Source organism: Pipistrellus hanaki (genome assembly GCF_964339955.1).
Source record: "Pipistrellus hanaki genome assembly, chromosome: 2".
NCBI lineage: Eukaryota > Metazoa > Chordata > Mammalia > Chiroptera > Vespertilionidae > Pipistrellus > Pipistrellus hanaki.
In genome coordinates this window covers 176,115,585-176,129,594 of record NC_140504.1, presented here as the reverse complement: position 1 = coordinate 176,129,594, position 14,010 = coordinate 176,115,585, and the positions used below count along the sequence as shown (strand labels likewise).

The following is a 14,010-nucleotide window of genomic DNA, read 5'->3' as shown; positions in this document are numbered from 1 at the left end:
CTAAACTGACCAGAAAACCTGATTTTCTGTACCACCTCCCCCACTCCCCATGCTGTGCCTCTTATCCCTACAGCCCTTGGAATAAGCAAATGAACATTTTATCTGGTGCCTGTTGTGTGACGCGCATGGCGCCAGCCAGTTTTGCCAGTTTTGCATTTGCATTTCACTGTGTTCCTGAAACATCCTCTAAGGCACATGTGTCAAACACAAGGCCCGCGGGCCAAATCCAGCCCGCCAGGCCTTGCAATGTGGCCCGCACCGCACTGTCATCACTGCACTCCGCTGTCAGTTTATGACATTGTCAGTTTATGACTGTTCAGTAAACCATTCGGCCCGCGATTTAGGCTGGATTTTAGATTTTGGCCCCTTCTCTGATTGAGTTCGACACCCCTACTCTAAGGTGAAATGTTACCCCCATTTTGCAGATGAGGAAACTGAGGCTCAGAGAGGTGAAGTGACTTGTCTCTGATCGCACCAATTGTAAGTGGCCAAACCAGAATTTTTTACCCAGGTCTGTCTTGCTTCAAATTTAGAACTTTTTCTAAACATATCCCCCAGAGACAGAACGGGAAGAATAAAGAATTTCTGTCTGTTCTAGCTCACGCTTTGTTTCATGCCCGCCATTGAGCTCTTGCTTTAGCTTTTTGAAAATACTTCCCATCTGTTGCCCTATTTTATCCTTATAACATTCCTGGGAGGTGAGTGGTACAGGAATGTAATCATAGATGCTGCTTCTTGGGTGCTTATTGGACACTGGGCATTGTTAAGCCCTCTACCTGCTGGTTCTCATTTATTCCTTGCAAACAACCCAGTCAGGTTAGGTGCTGTCACCATCCCCATTTTACAGATGAGGATGCTGAGGCTCAATGAGGTTAAAGGGCTTCCCCAGGGTCACACAACTAGCGAATGTTGGGATAGAATTTTAATACACATCTATCTGTGGGACCCCTAAGCTTAATCCTCCAAATATATCAAGTAACAATCATAGTGGTTACTCATAGTAGGAGCTACCTTTTATTATTTATTTTTATTTAAAAATATATATATTTTATTGATTTTTTACAGAGAGGAAGGGAGAGAGATAGAGAGTTAGAAACATTGATGAGAGAGAGCCATCGATCAGCTGCCTCTTGCACACCCCCTACTGGGGATGTGCGCGCAACCAATATACATGCCCTTGACCGGAATCGAACCCGGGACCTTTCAGTCCGCAGACCGACGCTCTACCACTGAGCCAAACCGGCTTTGGCTTATTTTTTAATATATATATATATTTGCTGATTTCAGAGAGGAAGGGAGAGAGGGAGAGAGAGATAGAAACATCAGTGATGAGAGAGAATCATTGATTGGCTGTCTCCTGCGCGCACCACACTGGGGATTAAGTCCGCCACCCAGGCATGTGTCCTGACCGGGAATCAAACCAGGACCTCCTGGTTCATAGGTCCATGTTCAACCACTGAGCCACACTGGTCAGGCAGGAACTATCTTTTACACAGTGTTGTTTTGTGTGTTTTTTTAAAATATATTTTATTGATTTTTTACAGAGAGGAAGAGAGAGGGACAGAGAGTTAGAAACATCAATGAGAGAGAATCATCGATCAGCTGCCTCTTGCACAACCCCTACTGGGGATGTGCCCACAACCAAGGTACATGCCCTTGACCAGAATCGAACCTGGGACCTTTCAGTCCACAGGCTGACGCTCTATCCACTGAGCCAAACCGGCCACGGCTTTCACACAGTGTTTTAAGATTTACAGACATCTTCATATGTATTACCTCATGTGATTTCCACCAAACCCTGTGAATTAGTATTGCCGTGTATTATCATCATCCCATTTTCCAGATGAGGAAGCTGAGGTTTAGAGAGATGAGATCAGGGGCAGAACCAAAACCAGAACCTCTCCGACCCCCAAGCGCCAGTGTTTTTGTGTGCCCCCTTCAGTGTGTTCACAGCGCCCTCCTCTTTCCTCCAGATCGTTTCTGCCGGGGCCCCGGGCCCTGCTGCTGCGGCCCCCGCCGGGACCATGTCTTCCTCGGACGAAGAAACGCTCAGTGAGCGGTCGTGCCGGAGCGAGCGGTCATGCCGGAGCGAGCGGTCTTACAGGAGCGAGCGGTCAGGGAGCCTGTCTCCCTGTCCCCCGGGGGACACCTTGCCCTGGAACCTGCCTCTGCATGAGCAGAAGAAGCGGAAGAGCCAGGACTCCGTGCTGGACCCTGCGGAGCGTGCCGTGGTCAGAGTCGCTGGTGAGAGGGGCTGGGCGTGAGCGGGTGCGGGGGTGCGAGTGGGGGGAGGGCACTGGGGGAGAATGGGCCAGTGTGCCCGAGCTGGCCGGGCAGTGGAGGGGTCCAGCCCAAGGCTCTCTGACAAGGCAGCGGGAGTCTAATTGGTTATTGTTGCTATTGGGAAGGTGACGAGGTAACAGTAAAGGAAAATTCGAAAGAGGAAAATCTGCCACCTCAATCCCTCATGCTAGCTTGAGACCTGATTTCATTTTTGTGACTTCTTCCCCACCTTTGTCCCCAGGCAGTTGCTTTCATGACTTATGGACCATTCTAGATCTGACTTTTCCGCTTACTTTTTAAAAAATATTTCTTTATTGATTAAGGTATTACATATGTGTCCTTATCCCCCATTACCCTCCCTCCTGCCCTCAACCCCTGGTGTCTGTGTCCATTGGTTATGCTTATACGCATGCATGCAAGTCCTTCGGTTGATTTCTCCTCCTTACCCCCACACTCCCCTAACTTCCCTCTCCCTCTTGCTTCCCCCCTTACTTTTATATGAAAAATATTTTCCCTATTTTTAGGCTTTATAGTTATCATTTGAAGGCTGTGTGATAATATTTCATGGTTTTAAAAATCCTACTCATTTTTCACCTTCTCGCCCTAATGGACAAAGCTGCAGTGAACGTCTTTATGAATAATAGTCCTTGGCTTCTGAGTTATTTCCTCGGATGACAGCCCTTGGAGAGGGCAGTAGCATGCACCTTACCTTCTGCAAGTGTGTACACACCCTTTCCACGGCTCGAGGCCTGGCTGCCTCCTCCTGCGCAGTGCAGTGCGGTGCAGTGGTTAGGAGCTCAGGTTTTGGGGTCAGAGGGCGGATGCTAGATTGTGGCTCTGCCCCTGGGACCAGCTCTGTGACTGGCACGTCCCTTATCCTGGCTGACCCTCACTTTCCCCATCTTAAGGTCGCTCGCTGGGCAGGGCTGCCTTGAGGACCAGAGGAGAGGATGTTCGGGAAGCTCTTCGCGTGTTTTCCGTGCAGCGAAGGGCTCTCTGCGGCTGCCACGGAGGCACCCAGAGCTGCTTCCGCGGGTAGTGCTCAGCACGTCAGCGGGCGTCGGTGTCAGAGTGCAGACAGAAAGGCAGACAAAGCAGGGCCTGCGGCTAATTCAGTGACATCACCCACTTTCACGCCCTCACCGAGACCTGTGCTGCTTTTGTGTCTCTCAAATAATGCCCCCATCTCCCCTGCTTTATCACCCCTCGCCTGGACATGCCGTCCACTGTAAAAAAAAAAAAAAAAAAAAAAAAAAATTGTTCTTCCAGGCTCGCCCTTCCTCCTCCACATGACTAACAACACAGTGTAAATCTGTTCTCAGTTGCAAACCCGATCCTGTTCCTCAGCTGCTTATGAACCCCTTTTGGCTCATCGTTGCTGTGAAATAAAGGCTGTGGCATAGAGACCCATTGAAGTCAGGCCCCCGGGTACCTGTTCTGCTTCCCCTTGTGCCCACAAGCACCCTGCGGCAGTGAGCGGTGCCTGGGCATCTCGCAGGATCAGACCTCCGTGCTCTAACTTCTCTGCCAGGCGCCGGGAACCCCGCCTCCTCCTTTGAGTGCCACCCCCTCTGTCCCTCAGGCCTCGGTGGTATCCAAAGCTCCCTCCTCCGCTCTCGCATTCACACTCTCCTCTCCTCCGTGTTCCCTCGCCCAGGAGAGCAGTTATCCCACAGGGCGCCTGTCACTCCCTGCGGGCTGGGCCTTGTTTTTTACCCCAGGTGCTTGCACGGGGCCTGTGCCTGGTGGAGACCCACCGGCGTGGAGTGGCCGAATGAATGCAAGGCGTGCTCAGGAGAGGCTGTGTGACAGGTTGTGAGCCAGGAGCAGGCGGTGGGCTGTAATGGCAAGCTAGACGTTCTGTGGGCTCCAGCAGTCAGGAGAGGGTGTTCAGAGGGGCTGAGCGGCAGGCAGAGACCTGGAGGGCAGGCGGAGAGTTCAGACTTTTTTTGTGTAGTAGGGAGCTCTTGGGGGCTTGTGGCATCAGCCAGTGAATAGTTTTTAGAGCTGTCAGCAGGGGCAGGAAGGGCGTTACCAGCCCCCAGCCTGAAAGGGCCTCTGGACTTACAAACCCCACATTCACCAGCAGGCAGGCGTCAGAACGGAGGCCTCCTCCTCCCTGCCTTGCACCCTCTCGCCCCCTCTGCCCCTGTCCTCACGCACAGCGATAGGTCCCTTTGTGTTGCTTTCTCCTTTCAGTCTTCTCCGAGAGTCACCTGCTGTTTAACATTCTAAGTCTAGAGCAGGCATGGACTCAAGGGGTCGAATCCCCAGGCAAAGCCCCGAAGAATGCCACCAGGTCATCTGAGCAAAGCGGGGGCAGGCGCCGTGCTGTGCTCGGCACCCCTGCTGTTCTTCTTTGCGTCCTGACGCCGCCAGTGACTGTCTTGAGGAGGGGGCTGGGCCAGAGAGGCTGAGCACGGGGAGGCTGCCACGGTTAAAAATAACGTGTGCGATGCTTTTGGGCTTTGGGCGTGGAGAGGAGACAGGCAGCGGAGGGGGCGGGGCTGCTGCTTCAGGGCCTGGCTGCCATCTCCCTCTGCTTTTAGAACATCCTGGGGGTTCTAGTCGTTCAGCAGGGGATCTGGGAGGAGCAGAGGGTGTGTCTGGGAGACTCTGGGTGCTCTGAGGCTCTCTGAGGCTGGACCTGGCTTTCTGGGAGGCGATGAAGGCAGTCTTACAGGGGAGGCCGGGTCTGGCCTGTGAGCTTCCTCCTCTCCAGGGTCGGGGTTAGGAAGCCAAGAGGGGGTGTCTGAATCAGTCTCCGCAAACACAGAGACCGCCCCCTTCCCTGACCCCATTGGTGTCTGAGCTGGTGGCAAGGCTTCGCTTGTGCTTGGGACGCTGATCACATGTCAGGGGGAAAGGCATGTCCGGGCTGAGAAAGCTGCTGGTCTCGGTTTACAGAGTCAAACAGGTTTGAGGGGCTCCATGCATGCTGTAAGCTGATTCTTCCCATCCTCATCCTTCCCCTCCGTTTTCTGTCTCTTTTCTTTGACAGCCCTACTTTCAATTCCCTAAGCCCAGGTACTCAGTTGAAACGGAACAACAGTCATTCATGTGAGTGCCTTGTTTCTGTTGATCAGCGGTGTGGTTTACATAAAGATTTCACACTAACGAAGTGTTCGTTAGGACACATGTTCGGATCTGAGGCCTCGAGGGTTTAAGGGACTGCCTGTAGTCACATAGGACTGGTAGACCCAGACCTTCTCACTCAAAAGTATATTGCTATTTTCAGCAAGAACCTACAGCCAAAAATAAGCTACCCAGCAAAGCTATCACTCAGAATCGAAGGCCAGATAAAGAGCTTCACTAATAAAAAAAAGCTAAAGGAGTTCATCACCACCAAACCAGAATTATATGAATTGCTGAAGGGGGTTCTTTCAGAAGAGAAAGTAAACAAAGATAAAAATTATGAACAACAAATACGTAATTATCAACAAGTGAATCTAAAAACCAAGGAAATTAAAAAAATCTGATGAACAATATTAACTGTTGAATATAATAGAATCAGAGGTATGGAAGGGGAGTGAACTGACGATTCTTGGGGAAAAGGGGAGAGGGGGGCGTGGGAAGAGACTGAACATAAACTGTGCACCTATGGATGAGGACAATGGGGAGAGGGGAAAGGGCAGAGGGTGGGGTGGGAACCTGGTGGAGGAGAGCAATGGTGGGGGGGGGGCAGGAACATTTGTAATAATATGAAAAATAAAAACTTATTTAAAAAAAAAAATTAAAATATATTGCCAAAAAAAAAAAAAAAAGACAAGAGATTATTGCCCTCAAAAAAAAAAAAAAAAGTATATTGCTATTTTCATTGGCCTAGGCCAGTGGTTGGCAAACTCATTAGCCAACAGAGCCAAATATCAACAGTACAACGATCAAAATTTCTTTTTTTTTTTTTTTTTTTTTTTAAATATATTTTATTGATTTTGTACAGAGAGGAAGGGAGAGAGATAGAGAGCTAGAAACATCGATGAGAGAGAGTCATCAATCAGCTGCCTCTTGCACACCCCCTACTGGGGATATGCCTGCAACCAAGGTACATGCCCCTGACCGGAATCGAACCTGGGACCTTTCAGTCCCCAAGCCGACGCTCTATCCACTGAGCCAAACCGGTTTCGGCTCGAAATTTCTTTTGAGAGCCAAATTTTTAAGCTTAAACTATATAGGTAGGTACATCGTTATTAACTTAATTAGGGTCCTCCTCAGCTGGCCTTTGCTAAAAATGTCCTCAATCTGATTGAGGCATGAGGCTCCCGAGCCGCGGTTTGCCGACCACTGGTTTAGGCAATACCTGGCAACCAGGCCAGCCTGACTCTCCTGCAGGTGACAGTAAAAATAGTTGACATGGCCTCCAGACTTACCTGAGAGACCTTCTGGCCACTTCCGGGAGAAGCCTTAAGATCCTGGCCTATAGAAAAAGGCAGAGACAAAGATCTAGGAAGCTTTTCTCTCCTTCACCACCTCCCCCGCTCCCCCCTCAGCAGTGAACAACACATTGGTGGGGGTGGGTAATAAGGAATTGGGCAGCTGGGGAAGTTACTCTAGCAAGGAGCTCAACCCCACAGGATAGAAAAGGGGAGCGGAAAGAAGCGATAGCTCTTGGGGTTTGTGGGGCGTGGAGGGAAACAAGGTGCAGGATAGTGTCATGGTTGCATACTGCGTAACTCTAGGGGGAGCCACTCATACTTGTCATTCTAGATTTGTATTGTGACAAGTTTCCAGCAGATGGCAGTCAAGTGTCTGGGAGAGGGGATCATGTTTGGGCTGGCGTTGGGTGCGGGAGGGATTCATCAACCACCTATCAATCCGGTATTCATACACCTAGGGGGCCTCCCTGTTCTTGGCATTGATATGCAAAGATGGCTGAAAATGTGGTTCCTTCTTCACGGAACTCGGTCTAGTGGAGAGGAGAGAGGGGAAAAATAATTGCATTCCTGTGGGTATTGTGAAAGCGGGGGACTCAGTGACTCAGGGCTGAGGACTAGCCTCCTCGTTAACCAGTAGAGAGCATCAACAGGGTTCATTCTTAGGAGCCCCTCTGCAGGTGCTGGTGAAATCATCATCCCCAATATCTGCTCCAATGTGGCCTCCTCCAGGAAGCCTTCCCTGATCTCTCTAGTCAGATGGCAATTGTATCTCTACTCAACCTTCGTTTCATTTGGTCTTATATTAAAGTTCATTGTTGCCCTAGCTGGTTTGGCTCAGTGGATAGAGTGTCAGCCTGCACATGTCTGGGTTGTGGGCTTGATCCCTAGTAGGGGTGTGCAGGAGGCAGCCATAAATGATTCTTTCTCATCATTGATGTTTCTGTCTCTCTCCCTCTCCCTTCCTCTCTGAAGTCAATAAAAATATACACTGAGTGGCCAGATTATTATGATCTCTGAACACATAATCAGGCCACTCAGTGTATATCCTATATAATAAAAGGCTAATATGCAAATTGTCCCCTTGACCAGACCGGCCAACCGCCCATGTCCCCTCCCCCTGGCCAGGCTGGCTGGACCCCACCCATGCATGAATTTATGCACTGGGCCTCTACTATATATATATATATATATATATATATATATATATATATATATATATATATATATATGGTATATATGGTATATATGGTATATATGGTATATATATGTGTATATATACACACATATACATATATACATATATATACACATACACACACACACACACTGAGATTATGATGATGATGATGATGATGATGATGATGCATTCAGAGATCATAATAATCTTGCCACTCAGTGTATATTTAAAGAAGTTCATTGTTTCCAGGTACATTTCCCCCACTGGAGGGCACTGTATTCAGGAGTTCCGTTCTTACCCTTCCTGCCTGCCCTTCCTGGTATTATCCCAGGATCTTACTCTGTGAGCTTCGGCTCTAGAATCTAGAGGCTCAGTGAGGGCTGTGAAATGCAGCTCAGATGCTGGCATTTGCTCTGGCTTTCAGAGCCCAAGCTCAGCTGCTGGATTCACTCAAAAGCCCGCCCAGGAACAGGCCTGCCCTGAGCACGCACGCCTGGTCGGAGGATGGAGCCTGCTCCTCTGTGCCCATGCAGCTCTCCTCCAGGACGGAAGCTCTGAGAAGGGGTCTCTCTGCTTGTTCATTCATTCCATTTTTTTGTTTGTTTGTTTTGTGTGTGTGTGTGTTTTTTTTTAATGGATTTAGCTCCAGCTATGTGCCAGGTACTGTGGAAACAACTGGATCTCAAGTAGAAAACTTGGGCAAATAACTTCATTTAAAAATGACTTTATTATTATTTTTAAAATACATTTTTACTTATTTCAGAGAAAAAGGGAGAGGGAAGAAATAGAAGCATCAATAATGAGAGAGAATCATTGATTGGCTGCCTCCTGAATGCCCCCCGCTGGGGATTGAGCCAGCAACCCAGGCATATGCCCTTGACCGGAATTTAACCCGGGACCCTTCAGTCCACTGAGCCAAACCAGCCAGGGCTGACTTCACTTTTTAAAGCCTCAGTTTCCCTGTGTGTAAAAGGGAAGTGATGACATCGGCTTTGAATGACCTTTGAATGAGAATCAGAATGGACTCAACTCACCAAGGTTAACATGCCTGTTGCTGCCCTGAGCAGAGTCATTCCTTGTAACTCCCCTGGGCGACTAGAAGGGAGACTCCAGGAAGCAGCAGTTTCCCAGGGAAGCAGGGAAGGGGCTCCAGGCCTCTTGGTTCCCTGTCTTCTTTTTGTTCGCTCTCTGGCTTTGTCAGAGAGCAGATGGACGTGGTGTTTTCCTGGCCAAGCCGTGTGGGAAGAAGGGAATCGGCTGTGGGAAATGGGGCTGAAAGCACAATTCCATTGGGAGCCCTTCCCGCTGAGCAGACAACCTTCCTTTGCCCCGAAGCTATTCGAGTTTTGCACCTGAGGAGTCTCTCTCCTTCCTGGCTTCTCTACTTCTGGGCAGTATCCTCCAAGTCCCCGCCCTGTCCTGGAGCTTGGTTTTAGTAGCAGAGAGATGAGTAGGAGAGTTTCCTGAAAGTGGGGCAGAATGAATTATAGCTACACACCACCCGCTCAGCTCCAGCTCAGCTCCAGCTCTTTGAAAGTAAATCTGGGTCACAGTAGCTGGCAGGATGGAAAATGACCACGTGGGCAGAATTCTGTGCAGGCAGCTAAAAAGACAGCCAAGCTGTCCTTTCTCTGAGGCTCAGGGTCCCTGAGGGACCCCATCTGGTGAGGGAAGGGGGTTAGGCCTTGGGAAGCGCCATCTCTGCAGGTGTCCCATCTTGATGCAGAGACAGGTTTGGAATGGCAGTCTGACTCATGCCCTTTTGTTTGGAGCAGCCAAAGACTGAGATTAGGAATGCGGAGGGAGGATGGGTTAATTTGGGAACCGCGGAAGGCTGTCATTTCTGACCCTTGGGATTTGAGATTAGATGCCACCAGAGGAGCTGACAGTGCAACAGGATCTAGGGGTGCACTTGTCCTTTTTAAAAAATATATATTTTTTAAATTGATTTCAGAGAGGAAAGGAGAAGGAGAGGGAGAGGAAGAGAGAGAGAGAGATCAATGATGAGAGAATCATTGATCAGCTGCCTCCTGCACACCCCTACTGGGGACTGAGTCTGCAACTTGGGCACGTGCCCTTGACTGGAATCGAACCTAGAACCCTTCAGTCTGCAGGCCGAGGCTTTATCTACTGAGCCAAATCAGCTAGGGCTGCATTTGTCCTTTATGTCAGCAGTGCTTCCCCTGGGGAAAGGCCTGTGAACATACCTGAGTGTGAGTATTAATAACACATCACCACCGAAGTGCTGTCCTGAGCCTAGCGGCTAGGACCTGTTGTGATTTGGCCTTGGGTCTGCCTGTTGCCACCTGTCAGGTAGAAGCCGGCCAGCTTGCTGGCTCTGCCATGGCTCTCCTGCAAGGAGCAGAACTGGTGCTCCTAGCTGGAATCACTCCCCGTCCCCCACCACCCCTGACTTAGGATGCTGCTGCAGAGAAGGTCTGGGAGCCCCTGCAACTTGAAGAGTGATTATGGACTGGTTTCTGTCCTCAGCTGGGCTTCACCCCTACCCTAGAAGGTACCAGGCTTTTGACTTGAGGTCAAGGGGAGGATTCTGCCTAGAGCCTTGGGGGTGTTTGTGTGGGGGTTCTCTTTGACCATGCCCTTCCCTCGTTACTCCCTCCTTTATTCACTTCCTTGTTTGCTCACTCTCCCGTTCATTCACTCAAGGGAATGGCTTTGAGAGTCACTGGAGGTCCCAGTTCCATCACTTGCCAGTTGAGTGACCCTGGAAGTTACTAACCTCATTGAGCCTCTCTTTTTCATGGTTAAAATGGGGGACTAAGAGTGCCACAGCAGAGTCTTGCAGGGTGGATTAAATGAGATGATGAAAGTGAGGTGCTTGGACCAGTGCCTGCTGGGCAGTCAGCCTTTGGTTCGTATTAGCTATTCTTATTAATGTCTTTCATTCACGCATACACTTGTTCACTAATAGATGAACGTGTTGACGCATCCCTTTGCTCATGTATCAATCATGTACTTGCTCACTTAACAAATAGTCCTAAAGTGCCCTAGCTGGTTTGGCTCAGTGGATAGAGCCTCAGCCTGTGGACTGAAGGGTCATGGGTTCGATTCCAGCTCAGGGCTCATGTCTGGGTTGCTGGCTTGATCCCCAGTAGGTGGCATGCAGGAGGCAGCCGATCAATGACTGTCTCTCATCATTGATGTTTCTATCTCTCTCTCTCCCTTTCCCTTCCTCTATGAAATCAATAAAAATATATTTTAAAAAAACACACCACAAAAAACAAGTAGTCCTAGCTCTGACCCAAACTCCTAGCTTAGAGCAATGCTAGCACTTGATTGGAACTTGGGGAAAAAAAAATAGGAATTTGCCAGAATAACCTGAAGAAAGAGAGAGGGCATGTCCCTATTGGCTCATCTCTATTCTTGCTCTCCTTTCTTTGGCCTCAGTAGAGAGGAAGTGCAATGAAGAGAGAACAGCTGGTGGGAGTTAAGAATTAAAGCTGGTGGCTAGGGGAGCTGAACTCTGGACTCAGTCCAGGAGCTCCTGAGAGCTGATGCCAGCTGGGATCAACTCCTAAGTCCTAGCTGGGAAAGCTACTGTGTACTGAGCCTCAGATGTGTGCCGGGCGTTTTACTTCTATCACTTAATCCTCACAAACCCTGGGAGGCAGTGCTCTTCTCCTGTTTTATGGAAAAGTTTAGGAACTTGCCTGAGGTCACACAGTCAGCGGAGTGGAGCTGGGAGAGAGACAGCATTGCAGACTGGGCAGGCGCCCCCGAGGCACAGCTGTGCAATATGCCCTTTGCAAGTTGTTCATTGCTGTGGCTCAGGTTAGCCTCGTTCCAAGTCCTCTGCATTCTTCAAAACATTTCAAACTTATACCAAAGGGCTGATAGTAGTATCATGAACCCCTTCACTTGGGTTCAAGAATGATCAGTTCATGGCCAATTTTATTTCGTTCACATACCCCACTTATGCCTCCCCAATTACACAGAAGGAAGTTGCAGTGGTCACATACTCTCACCTCCTAAACTTTTAAACTACTATATATATCACCTTTCCCCAGTAATAAATCTATTGATTCGTCTGCTCAGTAGTGATATCTGAAGAGTGGAACCAGTCACATGCTCCCATTTCCCTGAGGCATGGTGAGGAATTCCACTCCCAAACACCAGGGCCCCAGGGGTCATGTGCCCTTTCAGTGTTTCTGATCCTGCCAGCTCTCCCAGGACGCCCAGAGCTGGGCTAGAGTGTGAGCAGGGTTAGAGCTGGCTAGATCCTGGATTTGAATCCGGATGCTGCCAGAGTGATTGAGGCAAGTACCCTGGAAATGGGTTTTGAGGATTCAGTCTTAAGAGAGGTTGAGAGGCAATAGGATTGAAGTCTTCACAATCAAAGGGGGAAGAATCCTGTCCTTATGCGAGGGACCTGCGCCCCAGGCCTGTGCTGAACTGTCACATGACTCTGATCTTAACTCTCTAGCCTCCCTGGGATTCGTGCTGTCACCACCCCTGTAGAGGTTTCTAAGCTGAGGTAGTATTGGACCGGGAGATGTATTTTATTGAAATTGTTGTGTGAGGCTGCAGTTAGGTGTTACCTATGCCGCCATCTTGGATTCTCCGGGAGATGTAGTTTCAAGTGAAGGGGAGCTTCAGAGGTAAGGAACCATACCTTCTAATTTGGGGAACCTCCCTCCTGGGGCTGACCAGCAGCCCCTGAACGACGGATGAACAGATTACTCAGACACAGTTTGACTGTTCAAGAGAGGGCTAAGGGGCCCCTGGCGTTAGTAGCCAGAGCAGCCTCTATTGCCTGCCTCCTTAGGCCTTTATGGGAATTTTTAACTTTAAAAACAATCAGTAGTGTGAGTAACCTTGTCCTCTAGGCAAGGGCATCCAGGGATTAAGCAAAAGGATTCCAGTAAACACCCGGGCATCTGCACATGCTCCGGCTTGTTTGGAAAGGTGAAGGAATAATTAGGGGCGCCACCCTCGACACTCCCCGAAGTTGGAATTCCGATAAACAGGGCGGGCGGCTTTCCACACACTTTCCTTTTATCAGGATGTCCTTACAAACTTTCCAACCAAATCTCCTGTGCGCCCCAACACTTCCCCATTCCCCAAAGAGCACAGGCTGCCTGCAGCCCTGTTTGATGGGAACCTCGGAGGGTCCACGTGGGATGAGACCCTTTCCTGCCCCAGGACAGGAAGGGAGACTGGGTGGGGTTGAGTGAGTGGGATTCACATTAGACTGACTCTTTCCAGAAAGTACACAGAATGGTTATTCTCACAAAGAGGCTGGGAGACAGCACAGGGGCCAATACCTTTTCGTTCTTCCTTTTTTGCGGTTTAAAAAAATTATTTATTTTTAATTTATTTTAATTAATTTATTTTTATTGACTTTAGAGAGGAAGGGAGAGAGAGAAACATCAGTGCTGAGAATCATCGATTGGCTGCCTCCTGCACCCCCCCCACTTGGCATCGAGCCCACAACCCCGGCATGTGCCTTTGAAATCAAACCGGGTACCCTTCAGTCTGCAGGCCGGGGCTCTATCCACTGAGCCAAACCTGCTAGGGCCAAAATTTATTTTTTCTCTAGGGCCACTACCTTTTCTAACTATTGTTGATATAGTCCAAGTGCCAGGCGTTAGCTGAGCATCTACATGGTCTATTTAACCTAATCCTCAAAACAACTCCAGGAGCATAATGTGCCACAGTGGAGGAAACAAAAACCCAGAGTGCGGTAACTTGCTCAGGGTCTCCCAGCCAGAACGGGCCAAGCGGGAATGGCACCAGCTCTGCCTTGGACATCCCTCTGCCTCCCCCATTACAAGGAACAGTAGTTTAGTAATAGCTAACATCTGCGCAGCACTTCAAGGTTCACCGAGTGCCTTAACACCCATTATCGCCGCTGGGCCTCGGAAGCCCGGGGCTGGGCAGCATGCCACGCCCTCTGGGACAGCTGCCTATCAGGGTCCAGCTCTGCTCATTTCCCCCCAGTAAGGATTGGAGATTCTTCCGGCATTGGCCCTGACCAGCCAGGGGAGAAGGCCTAGGGAGAGACTAGGTGGAGAGACTTGGCTAGTTGCTATGGTAACCCAGATGGCTGAGTAACCATTTTGAGGGTTGCTATGGTGACGGGGTGCGGAGCCGCTGGGTGGCAGGGATCTTGTCTCTCTGGGTGGCTGGCACCATCCAGGCCTCTTCAATGAGCGA

At 49.6% G+C, this 14,010-nt stretch overlaps 1 protein-coding gene across 6 annotated transcripts in view; it reads left to right on the top strand.

Moving 5' to 3' along the window:
• The first annotated feature begins 2,004 nt into the window (after positions 1-2,004).
• Positions 2,005-14,010, top strand: part of MACF1 (microtubule actin crosslinking factor 1) — a 333,277-nt gene continuing 321,271 nt past the window's right edge. For 3 of the 6 annotated variants that reach the window (XM_084873251.1, XM_084873252.1, XM_084873249.1), the window contains exon 1: positions 2,010-2,244. In XM_084873251.1, coding sequence (XP_084729377.1) covers positions 2,025-2,244 — 220 coding nt within the window. In that variant the 5' untranslated portion in view covers positions 2,010-2,024. Of the gene's footprint in view, positions 2,245-14,010 lie in introns of all 6 variants that reach the window. The other 3 variants (XM_084873244.1, XM_084873261.1, XM_084873250.1) reach the window with 2 other exon arrangements.